This window comes from Siphateles boraxobius, unplaced genomic scaffold, assembly GCF_051911475.1.
Source record: "Siphateles boraxobius isolate OS27281-9 unplaced genomic scaffold, OSU_SipBor_1 1, whole genome shotgun sequence".
NCBI lineage: Eukaryota > Metazoa > Chordata > Actinopteri > Cypriniformes > Leuciscidae > Siphateles > Siphateles boraxobius.
Genome location: NW_027508699.1, coordinates 19813524 through 19833021, shown reverse-complemented (window position 1 = coordinate 19833021; position 19498 = coordinate 19813524). Strand labels below are relative to the sequence as shown.

At 38.2% G+C, this 19498-nt stretch overlaps 2 protein-coding genes across 2 annotated transcripts; both read left to right on the top strand.

Moving 5' to 3' along the window:
- The first annotated feature begins 3366 nt into the window (after positions 1-3366).
- On the top strand, positions 3367-12215 carry crsp7 (cofactor required for Sp1 transcriptional activation, subunit 7). The gene is made up of 3 exons (XM_077227739.1): positions 3367-3713; positions 5687-5761; positions 8873-12215. The coding sequence occupies exons 1-3, from the start codon at positions 3642-3644 to the stop codon at positions 10499-10501; spliced, it is 1776 nt and encodes a 591-aa protein (XP_077083854.1). The 5' UTR covers positions 3367-3641; the 3' UTR covers positions 10502-12215.
- Positions 12216-13566: 1351 nt separating this feature from the next.
- cnn2 (calponin 2) lies at positions 13567-18681 on the top strand. Its single transcript, XM_077227725.1, has 7 exons — positions 13567-14052; positions 14822-14943; positions 15050-15116; positions 15340-15477; positions 15567-15683; positions 15834-15980; positions 17180-18681. The coding sequence occupies exons 1-7, from the start codon at positions 13993-13995 to the stop codon at positions 17453-17455; spliced, it is 927 nt and encodes a 308-aa protein (XP_077083840.1). The 5' UTR covers positions 13567-13992; the 3' UTR covers positions 17456-18681.
- Positions 18682-19498: the final 817 nt, after the last annotated feature.

Below are 19498 nucleotides of genomic sequence, written 5' to 3'. Positions count from 1 at the left end.
ATGTAAGAGTAGAGCGCAAAATATCAGGAGTCTGTAAAAATAAATAAATAAATATATCTATAAATAAATGAAATGAATAATATGGAACTGTATGTTTTTACATTTTAAAATGCTTGAAGTGGACACTATTCTGTCCCTCCGTTCAGGGGTTTCACACTTTCCTCGAACTCGTGTTTTAAAGACACAGGTCTGTGGTCATTATCAAGTGTGCTCACACTTCTAGCCAAATCATAAAAGAATCCCTGCTGCAAATGTACATGCAGTTTTGCTTTTCAGCCTCTATACACTGAACTTTGTTGAAGCTTTGTGGAATAATATTCTCTTATGTCTTTGTTTTGTAGTATTTGCAGTAGAACTATTTGTTGCTGGCTGATATCCTTTTATTTTGTGTTTTGTATGTGTGTGCATTGGGAATTGATGTTTAAGTACTGTAAAAGTTGTCTTCACATGCTCAAGGTCTGTTTGTTTCAGTGTGTCGTAGATCTGTGATTTATTTGCTGTGGTTGCTTTATCCACTCAGTTCCTATATTTCCAAATATCTGATTTGTAGGCCAGATTTCTTTGAATCAAAAACAATTTCACAAGAGTCCTCCTTACGCAAAAACATAAGATAGCCCCGCACATAACATGCAGACAAAAATGTATTGTGGCCACAAATTCAGAATTCATTCTCTCATTTTACTAAATCATGGGCATGATTTAGTAATTCGGTCACTCATTTTAGTAAGACTTTCGTTCGTCTTCAGAACACAAATCTTTAGATTTTTTTTAATGAAATCTGAGCGCTTTCTGTCCCTCCATTGACAGCTACGCAACTACCACTTTCAAGGACCAGAACAGTAGGAAAGACATCATTAAAGTAATCCATGTGACTTCAGTGGTTTAACCTCAATTTTATGAAGCAACGCAAGTGCTTTGTGCAAAAATCATAATTTACCACTTTATTTACAAAAGTCTTGACCTGCAAACCAGTAGGGAGAGCACCATGACGCATGTGTGTTGTGTTGACTCGAGAGCTGGCGTAGTTCCGTGAACGCGCTTTAGATAATATTATTTTGTAAATAAAGCTGTAAAAAAAAAATTTTTTTTTGGTGCAAACAAAGCACTGGAGTCACATGGATTACTTTTATGTCTTTACCTCTGTTCTGGACCTTGAAAGTGGTAGTTGCGTAGCAGTCAATGGAGGGACAGAAAGCTCTCAGATTTCATTTTCATTTGTGTTCCCGAAGATTAACGAAAGTCTGACGGGTTTGGAACGACATGAGGGGGAGCAATTAATGATAGAAATGTAATTTTTGCGGATCTAACCCTTTAATTAAAACTAGTTAAAGTAAATCGTTGCCATGTTGAGCTAATTTGTTCCCTCATTTTGATTGAACTAAAACGAGGGAACAAATTAGTAAAACGTGATAACGTGTTAGTAAGTCGTGGGAATGAATTGTTAATTTGCGGCCATGATATTAATTTTTTACCCCGCATGTCATGTGAAGGGCTTCATAGTACGCATTTGAAAACTGCAATCTTTTTCTTTTTCTCAGCATTGAGCATCTTGTTAACTTATGAATCTTAAGCAAAGTAAAGTAACCTAACCCTAACAATTTAAACAACATTTCTATCTGAAATCTGAAGATATCCTGTTTAAGATATCTTGGAAGGTACCGAAATATGCTGAGTAATGATTTGATGAAGGATTTCCCCATAATTTGCTCCAGTAAATACACTTTTAATATACAATAGAGTTTCTGTTTGTCCCAAACAATTACAGGGTAGTTTTTAATTGTGTAAATGCTTTTTATGAGGGTGCCAATAGATTTGTAGCCATTTTTAATTAGTCAAAAATGTTTCGCAATTTCTTTTAAAGCTAAGACCTCATTTTTTATTATTAATTCCAGGAAATTTGTTTTCATATCAAGTCATTTGCCAAAATGCCCAGTTCATAGGGCCAGAAACATAAATTGTGCAGAAGATTTGCTTGTATATTTTACTTGCATTATTTCTCTATAATTGACAAGCCATTGAAAAAAAGCCAAAGTTTGTTGTTTGTACCTTTTTAAATTGAAGTCATGCTTCGGCTATGGTCTGCTACTGTTATGTCTTCAATATGAAGATGTTCTTGAGTAATTGTCAGTTTGCCTCACTGGCTAGGCTCTGTCTTTGTTGACCAATGGTTAAAATGTACTTTGGTACCTTAGGACAACCGTATTTAAAAATCAAGCAGATATGTACCTTGATGTTTAATCTCAACCAGGGCCAATCATTTACATGAGACTATGTATGTCTTTAGCCTTTATATTGGGTGAACTTTTGCTGCATGGTACGGTGTATTAAAATACCCGAAAGTCTTGATGTGATGTCCTGCTTTTTTGCAGTTATCAGGCTCTAAGTATATCAAAACTCTTTGCTAGTGGATTACTAAAACTTTTGCAACTGGAAATATAAGTGGTTTTGTATCTTTCTTTATGTACAAAAAACATTTGTTAGAGTGTTAAAGAGACAACATGATAATGCAACCCAGTGGAACTGAAACGTATACACAACAAAACTTTAAAAATACTCTTACAGTATGTGCATTTAATGAATGTGAACTGTCTCGGTGGTTCATATCTATACAAAGGCAGCTAATTTCTATTTTTTCAGTGTATGATCATTCAGATGTTGCACATACATTTGACTGCAAAGTTCAGACGTTAATCCAGTTTTTTTTGCAACAAGACATAACTATACTCACTAAATATGCAAAACTAGCTTTCAGGAACATAGCTTTGCAGCTCTGTGGTTTGGTTTACCTGACCCTTTAAAACAAAAGGAAAATATGTTCCTATTAGTTTTCTATGAAATATAGAAGACAAAATAAAAAAGAATATGAAACATTGTGGGCTTTGTAAGTGTGCTACTTATTTAAAACAAAATGTTATCAAGCTTAAATTCCATTGTCCTTACTGTATTTTTCTGTGTGGAAGCTTAAGTCTTTGTACCTTTGCATTAATATTTGTTTATGAATTGAATAAAAATGTTTTAAAAAGCATATTTATTTGTTTCTCTCGGTTTCCTTCTGTGTTCAAAAACATTGGGATCATAGAGCAGTTGGGACTGCTCTCATACCTATTTGAATGTGCTCCATACATATTGTAGTAATATTGTTCAATTTGTACAAATGTTTGTAAGTCATAAGTGTATTTCAAAAGACATGGGATACAAAAATAAACATTTTTTATTATAGCTATATCAATTCAGCCAGACAAGCAATGTTTTACTTTTCACGCACATGCACAAATATATATTGTAGTAACCTGTTTGCATCATTTGTCTGTCTGGTTGAATTGATTTGAACCTGCGTGATGGCGTCACGCGGCGTCGCGCTCTCCCATAATGCAGCGGGCCTGAGGTTTAGATCCAGTGGAGTTCATGAGATCGGTGAGAGCGCTCGACGCAATGAGGCGGAGAGACACAACAGCCGTCGAACCTTCATCTCCCAACTGAACATACACACATACACCATTTCTCAAGCCAACAATCACATCAGAAACATGTGGTTCCGCAACTTCTCAATCCTCCCGAGAGGTCTGTGAGTTCCTGCAATCCATTAAGCCCTTGAATCCGGAGGATTTTTCCCCCGTCGGCCGATTCGCACCGAGCAGGCAATGACAACGGCCTCCGCAACCCCGCAGCAGATGAGAGACCGGCTGCTGCAGGCCATCGATAGCCACAGCAATGTGAGTAACCCGCTCACTCTCTTGCCGACCAGAGCTCACTTTCCCCGTTACGATACAGTTAGAGCCTTATCTGAAGCCGCCAAACGCCGTACCGAGCGCCTGAATTTGTGTCAGAGTAGATGTGGAGCTCCCATTAGCTGCCCGCTAACTGACGGGAGGCACATTTACCCCGCGCGCTGCGCTAACAGAAGAGAACAGTCGGACAGGCACCAGATTGCCCTGATTTAAAAAAGAAGCATGGGGTGAGAGATTTAAAAAAAAGCTGCCATCTCGATTTAAGGTGTATGATTCGATCAGTTACAGATGACATGTTGTGTGAATGAAGCCTGTTAGCGGTTTCATGCCAAGCTATCTGCTATTGAACTCTGGAGCAGATTTAAATAATTCTCTGCTCGCTTAGCGTATGTCTAAACAATATCTCTAATGACGCCATTTAACATTGGCTGTTGTTTCCTGTGACACAACAGATAAATGGCACATCTTCGCTAAAATAAGATAGGTGTACGTGGCTAGCTGACACAGTTGCATTAGCAAAGCGCTAGCAGGGGAATTCATGCTGAGATCAGTGAGTTAGCTTAATTTATTCTGTATCACCAAGAGGGATTAATGCTGTTTTGGTGCCTTAAAACAGTCCTGGATGTTTGTGTGTGTGTGTGTGTGTGAGAGAGAGAGAACTAACCTGAGCACACAGCTGGTTGGTGTTACGGCAACGTTGCGGTGCTAACTGGGCACTCAGACCATCTAGAGCTAGCCTGCTGGCTGACTGGAAAATGTGACAGCCACATTGAATGTTTTGCTAAGCTAACACCTCGCTATAAAACGTCTAATGAAGAGCAGTATAGAAATAATCAGTGTAGAGGCTTAAGGAAATAAACAGTCCATGTAATTGCCGTCGCAATAAATGTTCCCTACTTTAAGCTTTCAGTGAGTCTATTCACTGGAACTTTTATGGTAAGTAAACACTGTTAAGGTTTGATTAACCTCTAAAAGATGTTTAAATCCAAGTTAATTTCATACACACTTTGACTATTTGTGTACAACATTGGGTTTTGTTTGGCTATACATGTCCATGCATCGTTCAGTGCATTGTTACTGGTCTCTTGGAGTTAAATTGGTAGGTTAGGGTCAGGAGGGTCAGTATGCTGCCCTGGAGTAAATGAAGGTTAAACCCGTTGTTTATTGATTGAGGCACTCATGAACAGCCTGAGCTTCTACTACCACAGATTAAAATACTTTTTCACCCTCACTTTGAATGAGAGGTGAGATGTCTCGGACATCATATAGTAAACTATAGTGCAAACTTTTTTTTTAAATAATATTTTACATGTGAAAGGTACAAGAGGGTGTAGAAACAATGTAATGTTATTAGTTTTTGTGTGCCAAGTTATGTCAGTGTCTTTTAATTGGTTTCTTTATATTACACTTTGAGCAACTCAATGCTCTATTATTTAGGCTATAGCTAAATACTGGGATACGCTGTGTCACTTCCAGACTTTTTAAATCGTTACTGAAGAGAATTGGGCATCATACATACACTAAATGACTGAGAATCACACACTGTCAGACTTACAAGTCATTCCAAACTCAAAAACTCATGCAGAAACATGCACCTCACTTCCAGAAGATGCATGGCGTATGAAAACGTGCTCTAAAATTGGCTCAAAATATCAAACATGTTTGATATTCTCCGACTGGACGGATTCATACTCTGAAGTTAAAAATCAAAGTCTGTGCCCATCATGCACTACGCTATTTTCTGTGATATTTGTCTTCTCTAACTGACTTTCAGCAACTAGTGTTGACTCCTAGACCACAAATCAGATTCACAAAAGTTGTGTAGTGTATTCCAGTATTCGTTTTGAACACTACCTATCTTTAGAACATGATTCCAAAATTCTTCTCTACCCGTTATTTAAGATATTTCATACTGTGTCATTGAGGTTTCATGTTAAATTGTCCCTCTTCCTGGACAGATCTGTAACATGGTTGCAGTTCTTGATGTTATCACCAATTTGGAGAAATACCCTATCACCAAAGAAGCACTTGAGGTTGGTACTTAATTATTCTCATCATCAATATATATTTTTTGGTATAAATCTGCTTAAAGGATTAGTTCACCTCAAAATGAAAATTTCCTAATAATTTACTCACCCCAATGCCATCCAAGATATCCATGTCTTTCTTTCCTCAGTGGAAGAGAAAATACATTTTTTGAGGAAAACATTTCTGGATTTTTCTTCGAATAATGTACCAGCGTTTTGAAGTCCAAATCAATGCAGTTTCAAAGTTCTTTGAAACGATAGGTCCTTTAAAAAAAAAAAATTATATATATATATACAGGTCCTTCTCAAAAAATTAGCATATTGTGATAAAGTTCATTATTTTCCATAATTTAATGATAAAAATTAAACTTTCATATATTTTAGATTCATTGCACACCAACTGAAATATTTCAGGTCTTTTATTGTTTTAATACTGATGATTTTGGCATACCCAAAATTCCTATCTCAAAAAATTTAGCATATTTCATCCGACCAATAAAAGAAGTGTTTTTAATACAAAAAAAGTCAACCTTCAAATAATTATTTTCAGTTATGCACTCAATACTTGGTCGGGAATCCTTTTGCTGAAATGACTGCTTCAATGCGGCGTGGCATGGAGGCAATCAGCCTGTGGCACTGCTGAGGTGTTATGGAGGCCCAGGATGCTTCGATAGCAGCCTTAAGCTCATCCAGAGTGTTGGGTCTTGCGCCTCTCAACTTTCTCTTCACAATATCCCACAGATTCTCTATGGGGTTCAGGTCAGGAGAGTTGGCAGGCCAATTGAGCACAGTAATACCATGGTCAGTAAACCATTTACCAGTGGTTTTGGCACTGTGAGCAGGTGCCAGGTCGTGCTGAAAAATTAAATCTCCCATCTCCATAAAGCTTTTCAGCAGATGGAAGCATGAAGTGCTCCAAAATCTCCTGATAGCTAGCTGCATTGACCCTGCCCTTGATAAAACACAGTGGACCAACACCAGCAGCTGACATGGCACCCCAGACCATCACTGACTGTGGGTACTTGACACTGGACTTCAGGCATTTTGGCATTTCCTTCTCCCCAGTCTTCCTCCAGACTCTGGCACCTTGATTTCCGAATGACATGCAAAATTTGCTTTCATCCGAAAAAAGTACTTTGGACCACTGAGCAACAGTCCAGTGCTGCTTCTCTGTAGCCCAGGTCAGGCGCTTCTGCCGCTGTTTCCGGTTCAAAAGTGGCTTGACCTGGGGAATGCAGCACCTGTAGCCCATTTCCTGCACACGCCTGTGCACGGTGGCTCTGGATGTTTCTACTCCAGACTCAGTCCACTGCTTCCGCAGGTCCCCCAAGGTCTGGAATCGGTCCTTCTCCACAATCTTCCTCAGGGTCCGGTCACCTCTTCTCGTTGTGCACCGTTTTTTGCCACACTGTTTCCTTCCCACAGACTTCCCACTGAGGTGCCTTGATACAGCACTCTGGGAACAGCCTATTTGTTCAGAAATTTCTTTCTGTGTCTTACCCTCTTGCTTGAGGGTGTCAATGATGGCCTTCTGGACAGCAGTCAGGTCGGCAGTCTTACCCATGATTGCGGTTTTGAGTAATGAAACAGGCTGGGAGTTTTTAAAAGCCTCAGGAATCTTTTGCAGGTGTTTAGAGTTAATTAGTTGATTCAGATGATTAGGTTAATAGCTCGTTTAGAGACCCTTTTCATGATATGCTAATTTTTTGAGATAGGAATTTTGGGTTTTCATGAGCTGTATGCCAAAATCTTCAGCATTAAAACCATAAAAGACCTGAAATATTTCAGTTGGTGTGCAATGAATCTAAAATATATGAAAGTTAAATTTTTTATCATTACATTATGGAAAATAATGAACTTTATCATAATATGCTAATTTTTTGAGAAGGACCTGTGTGTGTGTGTGTGTGTGTGTATATATGTATGTGTGTGTATGTGTATATATATATATATATTATATACTTTTTAACTACAATTGTTCGGATTGAGCTGATCTGCAACGCGCTGGGAACTACGTCATCATGTTGAAAGGTCACGCTCGGAAAAAAAACCGTTTAGGTTTTAAAAGATTTAACCACACAGGATACGCACTCGTAAGGACCATTTTAAACAATAATATGACACAAAGACAAATATGTCATTCAACATACAATACAATTTGAACTATCCTCCTTCGCACCGTGAACTTCCAACGTGATGACGTAGTTCCCGGCGCATTGTAGATCTGCTCAATCCGAACAATTGTAGTTAAAAAGTGTATGTGTGTGTATATATATATATATATATATATATTTTTTTAATGACCTATCGTTTCACTAGATAGCTGCGATACACTTCCTATATACTCTTCCTCAGCTGCGATCGTGCACAGCCGTTTCAAGCACTTAAAAGATCTTTGAAACTGCATTGATTTGGACTTCAAAACGCTGGTTACCATTGAAGTCCATTATTTGAAGAATACAGAAATGTTTTCCTCAAACTTATTTTCTCTTCCACTGAGGGAAGAGATACATGGATATCTTGGATGGCATTGGAGTGAGTAAATTATTAGGAAATTTTCATTTTGAGGGGAACTAATCCTTTAAGACAAGTCATGGCATATCGAATACTGTTTCTGGGTCCAAGTCTCTACTCGAATTCCAGTGAGAATACTATCTTTAAAGCCATTAATGAACACTGTGCGTTTATATAGCACACCTTTAAGCTACGCTTTTAAAAACGCAGTCTATACTACAATTTCTAGGCTCACTGTGTCCCAGACACCAATATTTTAATGATTTGAAAAAGATAAATCACTGTCTGGAGATTTTGGAAGATAAAAGTTGAAGGTCGGGAGTTTTAAAATAAATTGTTAGTAATACAGCACCATGAGTGTATTTTAGCACTGTTCGTTGTTTGCTGTTGATCTGATCGAGCATTTGTACCAGGAAACAGTGATGCGTCTGACTTAACACCCGACTAATATCTTATTTGTCATTACTCTTCGCTATTTTTTTGTGCAGTTTGAAATAAATAGTCATTGTTTATTTTATGTTCAACAGAAAAATACATTTGTGATAGCTGTGATATGATTGTAATATGCAATTTTGAGACTTTTCTGTTTCATTTTCAATGCAGGAAACCCGTTTGGGAAAGCTGATTAATGATGTGAGAAAGAAAACAAAAGATGAGGACCTTGCCAAACGTGCCAAGAAACTCCTGCGGACCTGGCAGAAGCTGATTGAGCCTGGCCAAAGTGACACTCCGGCTAGAGGAGTGCCAAACGTCCCGGGCTCTGCCAACGGAGGTGCTCACCCCTGCCGGACAGACACACCTCCAGTGGTCCCCCCTCCAAGCAAGGTTGCTCCTGAGCTTAAAACCAGGAATGACATCCATAACACGTACTCCCCAAAGGCGGAGAAATCCAGCAGCCGAAAGCGGCGGGGGGAGCCAAGGGATAGTCCCCATCTGCCGGCCAAAATGACAAAAACTTCCCTTTTCGAGCCAGTGTATTCCTCTACCCCACCATCAAATGGAATTAGGGGAAGTCCCGAGCCGCTTCCAGAGAAAGAGGATGATGTGGCATCTGACAGGATCCGCCCAGAACACCTAGAGAATGACAGGCACAACAAAATCCCTGTCAATGCTGTGAAGCCTCATCCAAGCTCTCCGGGGCTTACCAAACTACCTAGCACTTCCTCCCTACTCAAAACATCAGTGTTACAGCAGCATGCGAGAATGGACGGAGGCGGGCAGAATCAACCCAAAAGCCCTCGGTACTCCTTGGGTCCACGCAGCATAACACACGAGGCGATGGCAAAGAGGTCTTCAACATATGCACCAAAAGGGACTCTCTCGAGCCCGTCTCAGAATTCTGCCCAAGTGCCCTCTCCTTTGCCCACACTGCAGCCTTTAACGTCACCGGCCCAGGTGTGCATCGGGGACGGTCCGTCATCTGTGGGGCTGGAAGGCTCCTTGCACTTGCACAGATTGTCAGATAGAGTCTCCCAGCCTCCGCACAGCACTGCAAAACTGGAGCCGCTCTCCAGCTCCCCACTCACTGCGCACAGCTTAGAGGGCTCTGAGACCAAGGGTGAGCGGGAGGGAACGACCTCCAACTCGGAGGGCAAAAAGAGGAAGAAATACAGACCCAGAGACTACACAGTAAATCTTCAGGGGCAGTCCTCTGAGGACAGGACCAAACCTGTGCGGTTAAAAGAGCGCAGGTTGACATTCGACCCCGTGACCGGACAGATTAAGCCCCTCACTCCGAAGGAATCCCACCATGAGGAAGAGTGCCAAGGACCGCCGATTGCAACGCCCTCGGTGAGGACTGATGTGCCGCAGCAAAAGACCCCTACTTCGGTTCCCAACCCCTTTCAGCAGACGAACTGGAAAGAGTTGTCCAGAAATGAAATCATTCAATCGTACCTTAATCTTCAGAGCAATGTTCTTACATCCTCTGGAGCACAGACCCATGGGGCGCACTTTTTCATGACTGAATATTTGAAAAGAGAGGAACACGATGTCAAAGAGCCCCGAAAAATGCACGTTTTAGCACAGAGCAGCTCCCCGAAAGAACTTCCTGGGGTGACTCGGGATGTAACAAATGAGGACCTTCTCAGAATACACAAAGAACACTGGCCTGGGGTGAACGGTTGCTATGATACCAAGGGAGCCTGGTTCGATTGGACAGAGTGCATATCATTGGATCCTCATGGCGATGAGAGCAAATTGAACATCTTGCCATACGTTTGCCTAGACTGAGAGAACAGGGTTTGGAAAAGCTTTCAATGTTCCCACTGTGAGTCAAAGGGGATCGAACTGACTCTCCTTGTCGCTCTGTACAAGGTTCATCTTACAGGTGTAACGAACAAGCCAACAGCAGTTGTTCCAAGTTCGGTTTTCCATAAGAAGGAGATGAAAAGATGTCCTGTTTGTAATGTGCTGCTACCAACAAGAATTTGCAAACAAGGGTTGTATATAATGGCTCGCAGGGATTTAACTGGGCCAGTTCTTGCACAGTGTGTGAATAAGAGGGTCCGAGCAAGCATTGAGCAGTACAGATATGTTTGAAAGCAAGTCGAGAACATTTTTTGGCAGTTACAAAAAGCTTTATGTGACAAAGAATAAATTATAAAAGTTTCTTATGTATGCATCTATTTATTTGACCATGTTTTTTTTTCTCCTAGAAGGTTATCCACTAAGATGTGCAGATATGTCTGAGGCTTTTCTGTTCGCATCACACACTTGTCCCCTTATTTGTGATGTACACGAGGCATATATAAATACATTTCCCCCACAGCGGCTCTTACGTACATGTGCTGATCGCAGTAGATACCGACATTCCATTCTGAACTGAACATTTCTCGCTTCACATTTTTTTCTCGATTTATCTGAAATATGTGATTTTCATATGAGAGAAAAGCAATCTATTTTTTAGATGTGTTAAATAAAACATTATTTTAAACAAATGTTTGCCTAGATAATTGTAAAAAGAAAAAAATATGGATAAATATGTCGAAAAAGAGAAGTAATCATGTGCTAGAAGAAAACGCAGTGAATGGCCACAGAGGGTGCTACTTTTCATCTTCAAACTGTGAGGACAGAAAAGCAGGAAAATGTTAATATGCTGGAAATATACTTGTTACCATTCCTTTAGATATTGTTTGCCTTACTGAAACCATTCAACGATGACTTTATTTCAAGAGCCTTAGTGAATGTATGGTATTCAGACTTTTGTTTAGGTGGTACAGAAGGAAAACACCTCTAGGCATCTGCCATATGGTCTTTTTTTTCTCAAATGGACGCATTGTGACATAAATGTGTCAAATATGCGCGTTATCCTGCTTGTCTGTACATAGTTCTTGCAATCCATGTAAAACCTTTCTAAGTCTTCATTTTTTTTAGTGTGAATGTAATTATTTTGGGAGGAAATGAAGCATTTGGAATGAAAGACCCAATCGTTTGTTACTGTTCACAGGAATCTATAGACCTAGATGAATAGGTTGTGGTCCTATTATTCATTCAGTGTTTTCAGTTTGACATAATATTGATTGTGTTTTTTGTTTGTTTGTTTTTCATTCAATATTTTTTTAAATGCCTTGCCATTGTTTTGAAGAAAAACGTCTTGTGAAGGGGGTGAAACCTATTTGCTGCCGACTTGCAAACACTGTGTGCTCTGCTACCTTCGTCCTACCAATGTGCCTTTGATGTAAAAAGTTTGGAAAGGCTTCCGCTAGCTTCACTTGGTTTCAAAAAGTACAGCATATGTTTTCTTCAAACCATGTCAGATATTCCAGGGATATACATTGTTTCTGAAGCAAAGGCCATCTAAGAGCTCAATACTTGGTTAGGGTATTGCAAATATAATTTGCAATTTAAAACTAGAGGAGAGACTTCTTTGATCATTTTTGATCAGTATATTTGTTCAGTGTTTAACATCACTCGTTTGTTCGAAAAAATAAAATAATCAAAACTCTTTGCATCATGGTACCCTTTCTTCCATCAAGGTTATCTGTCCCAAATCTAATGATTGACATGTTCATGAGAGCAAATCTATCATTTAATGTTTTCTGTACCTTTTCAGGAAACTATTTAGCTCTTAATGAAGCAAATTGCTGTAGTCTGTTTTCTTGCTTTGCGTCATGGAAACCCCCTTTAACTGAAGTTGTCAAGGCTAACCAAAAGTGGTTGCAGTATATACACGTAATCAACATAGTCTTAAAGGGATTGTTCACCTTTCATTAACACCCACATGCTTGTATGATTTTCTTTCTTCTGTTCGACCCAACAGAAGATTTTGAAGAATGTTTCAGCATATTTTTGTCAATTTGGTTCAGAACAACACTGGTCCCTTTTTAGTTTCGTTTTATGGACAAAAAAAAAAGAGAGACATTTTGTTAAAAATATGTTCTTTAGTAATTAGGCTGAAGGGGCCATTCACACGACGCGCACAGTGGAATGGGGGAAGAACATAATATCTTTAAAACATGTTTTTAAAGTTGAACTTATTTAATCTTGAGTGCTGCATTTTTAGAATGCCATATTCTAAACGTTTTAGAATCTACTCTGCTGCTGTTTCATTGTTTTTCTATGTAAATGTGGTAAAGTAGTTTTAAGTGTTTGACCGTTGCACTTGCGAGTTTTGGAGCAAAGGCATAGGCTAACTATAATAATCATTCTAACATTCAATTTTTTTTTTTCATTCGATGATGAAAAGTACAAACATTTACAGCGAAACAGAAACCACCCAACTTTAAAGAGCTTGAGCATTTAAAGCGGCATACGTTATCAGCCCTTGGTGTGGACACCAAAATAATTACCATTATACTTGTAATTCTTGTTGTAAACAGGCCTTTAGTCACCCGAGAACAGGAACAACATTAAGTAAATGATGGAATTTTCATTTTTGGCTGAGCCATCCTTTTAATAAGCTGTTTTACACTAAGTCAAGTCACATTTATCATGATCACTATCTATGTTTCTTTAGTCTTAGAAAATTGTGACTACATATTTCATTATTTTTACTCAGTGGAAATTAGTACATTAATGGCCAGTTTCACAAAAAAGGCTTAATATAGTCACAGACTAAAATGATTGTTTAAGCTGTTTTAAACGAAAGCAACTTGCACTGGCATATCTTAAAATATGTCACTGCCATTATTTTAACTTAAGATGCACACCATAGTATTTTTTCTACGGGATGTTTAAAAAAACTACTGAAATGGCCTATTTTAACTAAGGCCTAATCCTAGCTTAATCTAAGCCTTGTCTGTGAAACCAGGCCACTGACTTGATTGCTTAAGAGTGTGCGTCAGTACCTGTTCAAAATCATGTGACTGATTACATGTATGACTTATTAGCATGACATCCTATCTAGTCTGGCTTCTTACAGAGATATTTCATGAATGTTAGTGACATCATTCAGTAGCCTGCCGTTTTCCCAGAGGTGACTCAATCATCATCTACCGCGAGTCTGGAATACCAGCATGGACACAGGGATACTCCCATTATAAAGGAATTTGGTACTTTAGTGCCATATATGGAGTTTTTGATATCAATCACGGCCAAGAATGGGGAAAAGGGGCTTGGCCCGCATTGAGCGCGTGTTCTCATTGGTTGCGAGGTAAACAAGGGGAAGATCTGGAAATACATAAGCTAAAATAGGAAAAGACAAAACTACCAAACTTTACCGAAGTCTTTCTTTCAGTTCTCGACAATCTGTTTTGAAACGTATTCTGCTCTTGTTGCTGACAATGTCTTCGCAGTTCAACAGAGGCCCAGCATACGGGTTTTCAGCGGAAGTGAAGAGCAAGGTAACGTAACATGGAGTAATTTATAAACTATTTAAGAACCTTAGTTAAAACACAGACATATTTTGTTTAGCATATTGTATCTTGTATGTAACGGAAGTCTCTCTGTATCATTCTGATGAATCCAAAGTGTATCAACAAATGTTTCACATACTTCCTGTTGTGTTAACGTGTAACACTTGTAACACTACAAGTTTAAATAACAATTGTGCTTCATGTAATGCATATTGAATTATATTATTTACTGGCAACTAGCTGTCAAGTGCAACTAAAACGCAAAAGAAGTCACGGAAACGGTAAAGTTCTCAAGAAACTCTTGGGGCGTTGCCTCCAGTCCTCAAATATGTCATTGTGATCTGGCCTGAAAGAAAACGCACAACTTGTGTTAAAAAAAAAAATTGTTCACTTTCCTCCTCCTCAAAGGTGTTGATGTGCTTGTAGCACACTTAGTATCGGTTAGCAGCCCTGACAGCCAGATTTATGGCGATAGAAAGGTCTTTAATTTCCTATATTTAGGTATATGATTATATATATATATATATATATATATATATATATATATATATATATATATATATATATATATATATATATATATATAGTGTATATATATATAACATATGCATGCATGCGATTAACTGACTCGCATACATATTGTTTATTTATGCAATGTAGGGCATTTGGGTGATCAAGTAGATCTTTTTGAAATAATGAGCATATAGCCTGATTATAGTATGATTATTGACCGATGTCACATTCATCTTTCTACTAGATTGCACAGAAGTATGACCCCCAAAAAGAAGAAGAATTACGAGTTTGGATTGAGGGCATCACTGGGCGGTCAATTGGAGATGACTTCCAGAAAGGGTTGAAAAATGGTGTAATACTCTGCGAGTAAGTCTGCATTTATATAAGTTTATGTAACTCTCATTAAATCTTTTCAAAGGCTATTTTACAATAGAACTTTGCATAACCATGCAATCTTGATCTTTCCATAAAGGCTTGTAAACAAACTTCAGCCAGGGTCTGTGAAGAAGATTAACCAATCGTCCCAAAACTGGCATCAGGTGAGCTGACGTTTTACGCTTCTGTAAAATGTTTATTCCCAAATGTTTTAGGAAAGCTGGAGATAAAATGTTCTGACATTGAACTTTTCTTTTTTCTGAGAGCATAGTTGTCTAATGTGTTCACTTAAATTCTAGATAAGATTATATTTTTTAGTAGAAATGAACGTCCAGCATGAAGGTTATGTTTCGTCTGTTCACATTCAGCTATTTTATTGTGTTGCAGCTAGAGAACCTGACCAACTTCATTAAAGCGATCACCACCTATGGACTCAAACCTCACGATACTTTTGAGGCCAATGATCTGTTTGAGAATGGAAATATGACACAGGTTCAGACCACACTTCTGGCTCTTGCTGGCATGGTAGGCCCCGTTGAATGATATCATTTCACTGGGGAACAGCCTAACTGATTTTATTTCAGTCTGTAATTATAGATTCTCACCGTTTACAGGCTAAAACCAAGGGCATCCACTCAAGTGTAGACATTGGAGTGAAGTATGCAGAGAGACAGGAGAGGGCTTTCGATGAAGAGAAAATGAAAGCTGGGCAATGTGTCATTGGACTACAGGTCTGGCTGAACTTTGTACAAGTTTCTGTCATTCACTTAAACTATCTGAATATAATTTACTCACAATCTGTAATCCAAAACTTATATGGCTTGATCTGGAAAGTCCCATGAAAGCTCATGTATGTAGCTCGTGTGCGTGTCTCTTTATAGATGGGAACAAATAAATGTGCAAGTCAAGCTGGAATGAATGCCTACGGTACCAGAAGACACCTGTATGATCCCAAGTCACATATTCTACCACCAATGGACCATTCAACCATCAGTCTTCAGATGGGCACCAACAAGGGTGCTAGCCAAGTGAGTACCACCTCCCATGATATTGCTCATTTTCTCTTTAATACTATCTCATTCTGATCAGTGTTGTTATTAACTAAAACTGTTAAAAGTTTTTTGCTACTTGAAATTACGCTTATAATATATACATGCACTAAAAAATGCAAACAAATTAAAATGTTTTGACAAAATAACTGAAATGACTAAAGTGTCTTAAACTGAAATGACTAAAGTGTCTTAAACTGAAATGAAAATGAAGCCGAATAGAAGTTAAACTAAAACTAATAAAAATGGCAAAAACACAAACTTACTAATACTTAGTGCCCCTTTTTGCTTTTTTGAATATTACCTTTCATGCACTGTGTAATATAGCTGTTTGTGGTTCTTGCAGGACATTTAAAAAGTCTTGAAGAGTCTGAAATTAGAATCCCCCAATTCTAAGTCCATTTAAAAAGTCTTAAATATTGGTATTTGTTTCTGCTAGGCATTACTTTTTAAGGCAAGGTCTTACATCTGATTGAAAAATATATGCTTTTAGGCTGTGTAGGGCAAGTTGCATAAACTTAGCCACTATGTTAAGACTGTCTTAAGAACTAATTTGGCCACTTAGAAATTAGTCAAGAGGTAATCAGTCTTACTTTTCTGATTCAAATTAGACCGATCTACTAACTGACTTTAAAAAGTTAGCACTAACTTTTAAGACTAGTCTAAGCAGTTTATGCAACCGGCCCCAGGTCTTTGGAAGTAGCCTACCCAGTTCGCAACTTAGTGTTATATATGTCTTTTTGTGCAGTGCGTCACAGTGCGCACTTCACCAGAGATGATTCAGTGAGGGTGAGTCGCTTGGAAGAAGAGAGCGGGCAAAATAAATGCAAATTTAACTCTCAATAGCTCGAAGATGACCCGTTTCGGAGATGGTTGGCAACAACTAATGACCGCAATTTATGCCGCAAACAGGCTAGGCCCACGGAAAGGAGGGGTTTGGTTTTCAGACTCTTTGAAAAATTAGGTGATGTCACATGCACAGTATGAGAAAATGTAAAGTTTTATTTAAATTTTTTACCTTTGATGCATATAAACATATTGTAGGAGAACTCCAAAACAAAATGAGGAACTTTTAAAATTGTAAAATGGGGGCACTTTAAACTAAAGTTAAAATGATAACTGAAAATAAAAATGTAAGAAAATGTAAAATGGTTCTGAATCTGATCTGTTCCTTCTAGTCTGGCATGACAGCTCCAGGTACCCGCCGTGCCATCTACGACCAGAAAATTGGCACCGACAAATGCGACAACTCCACAATGTCTCTACAAATGGGCTACACTCAAGGCGCCAACCAGAGCGGGCAAAATTTTGGGCTTGGCCGTCAGATCTACGATGCTAAATACTGCCCCAAAAGTGCACCCGATGCAGCTGGAGAAGGAGCTGATGCTGTTGGCTACACGGATTACCAAGACGAGGGCTACCAGGGTTACCAGGATGACGGTCAAGATTACTGAATCGACCAATCGCAGGCTATGAGTCTGAATAAGAAGCTAAAGGGAAGTAGATACTTCCTTGTAAACAAAAGACCCATAACATGAAAGTGGCCCATATGAAACGTATCACTTATTTTTTAACTATATCAATGTTCTTTTTATAAACGGTATGTTTGGTTCATTTGAAACGAGAGCCCAACAAAATATGTTAAGTGTTGATATTTCTTGTGTTTTATATGGTTCATATGACAGTCATTTAATTGCACAACCTCTATGACAATATTTAGTATTTGCTTAATTGTAGGTTTGGTTTAATGTACTTTTATTTTTTTAATTTTTTTTTTATTTGTTCAAAACGCTGATCTTAAATGCAAGTGTGACGGGGGTTATTGTAAAGTTACATTTACATGATCCCAAATAAGGAATTTTCTTCTTTTCTAATCAAGCTTTCTTGTGAAGAAATTTGATAAGTATGGACGAGAGAGCATGACGTGAGTCTGATTCATTTATTGAATATAGAACATGCTCTGGGGTTTAAAATCACTCTGCAAAATGCTTTTTCTGGTCAGTTGAGCATGTGAAGTAGAATTTTTGCTGTTACAGTTGAAAGATGCAACGTTAAAATGGTGAGGGTGTCGATATGGTGAACTTTTACTGGAGTTATGTGGTCCATTTTGTTAATTTAAGAGCTTATTTTCCCAGTAATATTTTTTTATTGTGTTTTTAGGCTGGATATTTAGAGCACATTCTTGACATGCACAAAAAGGAAGGGGTTACCTATCATTTCAGCAGCATCGAATTCATTTCTGCATTTGACATTCTAAACATTCTACTTCCTCAGTTGATGTGGGGAGATGAGATTAATGTGGTTTTATAATACACTTTACTGTCTCGCATACAATCTGTAATGTGTTTTAAATAATTCATCTTTGTATTATTGTTTCATTTTCTCATCAAATATTTTACTATTTGTAGAGCCAGAACAACTGGAGCATGTCTTGTTTTCTTTGGATTATAGTATTGTAAATGGAAATTGAAGTATAACATTGTGAGCCTTGAACATTCCAAATTAGGAACTGGATTCACTACTTTTATTCCACAGTATTTGTTCTCATTCCAAATGGCTAAACCTTTTGTACTAGACATTGGAAAATTTTAAGTCTGTTTTTTTTAACCTTTCTCGTGGAATATCATGGTTAGATTAATGTATTAAATACTGGGTTTATAATAAAAGATGATGAACAAGAGGTACTGTTGTCAGGATTCACTTAATTTGATAGCCTTTTGCTCTCTGAAACAATAAGTATATAACAAAGCTAGTATTTAATTTTCAGTCCTATACAAGATGTAGATAACATTTGAAACCACTTGCTTACTTCCCAATGGAAATCCTGGATCCATTAATCAATGATCCGATCAGAAAAATGATCAAGCAAGCAGTGTGAGTCAGATAATGAAGCTGATGTACTACATCCTCAGACACTGGAGCAGGGCCCACTAATATCCTTAATGGTACATAATAAATCTGGGGTTTGAGGAAGAGGGGACTCTCCTTCAAAAATTGTTAAATTACCTAACACTGCCATCATCTGGCAATGAGTGAAAAAGATATGAGATCATTAGCTACACATTAAGTATAGTCTATTTTATAAAGCTTATATGTAGGGCTTATGTTATTTTTTTAAATGTTATTTTTTAACAAGTGAAAGGATATACCTAACCCAGGGAAAATGATGATTGTCAAACTAAATATTTTATTATTTAGGTCATATTTTCAAGTTAACCCTGATTTATGTAATTTGGTAATTGTTAGTTAATGCATTAACCGATGCTAACTAATGGAACGTTTTAATGTTGCCAATACATTCAATTAATATATTTTTACTGCGAGTCTCAAAATTACGTTTTTGTCGCTTGCACCAGGTGGCGCTGCTTAACAAGGTCTCACCAGTTTCTCCGGTTCTCGCCAGTTTTTGCTGCCTGAGGTTGAGATTTTTCTTACAACACATGTGTCGACACATGTGCAGATTTGTGCCTCTTCTCAAACAGCCCTACTGTGAGCTT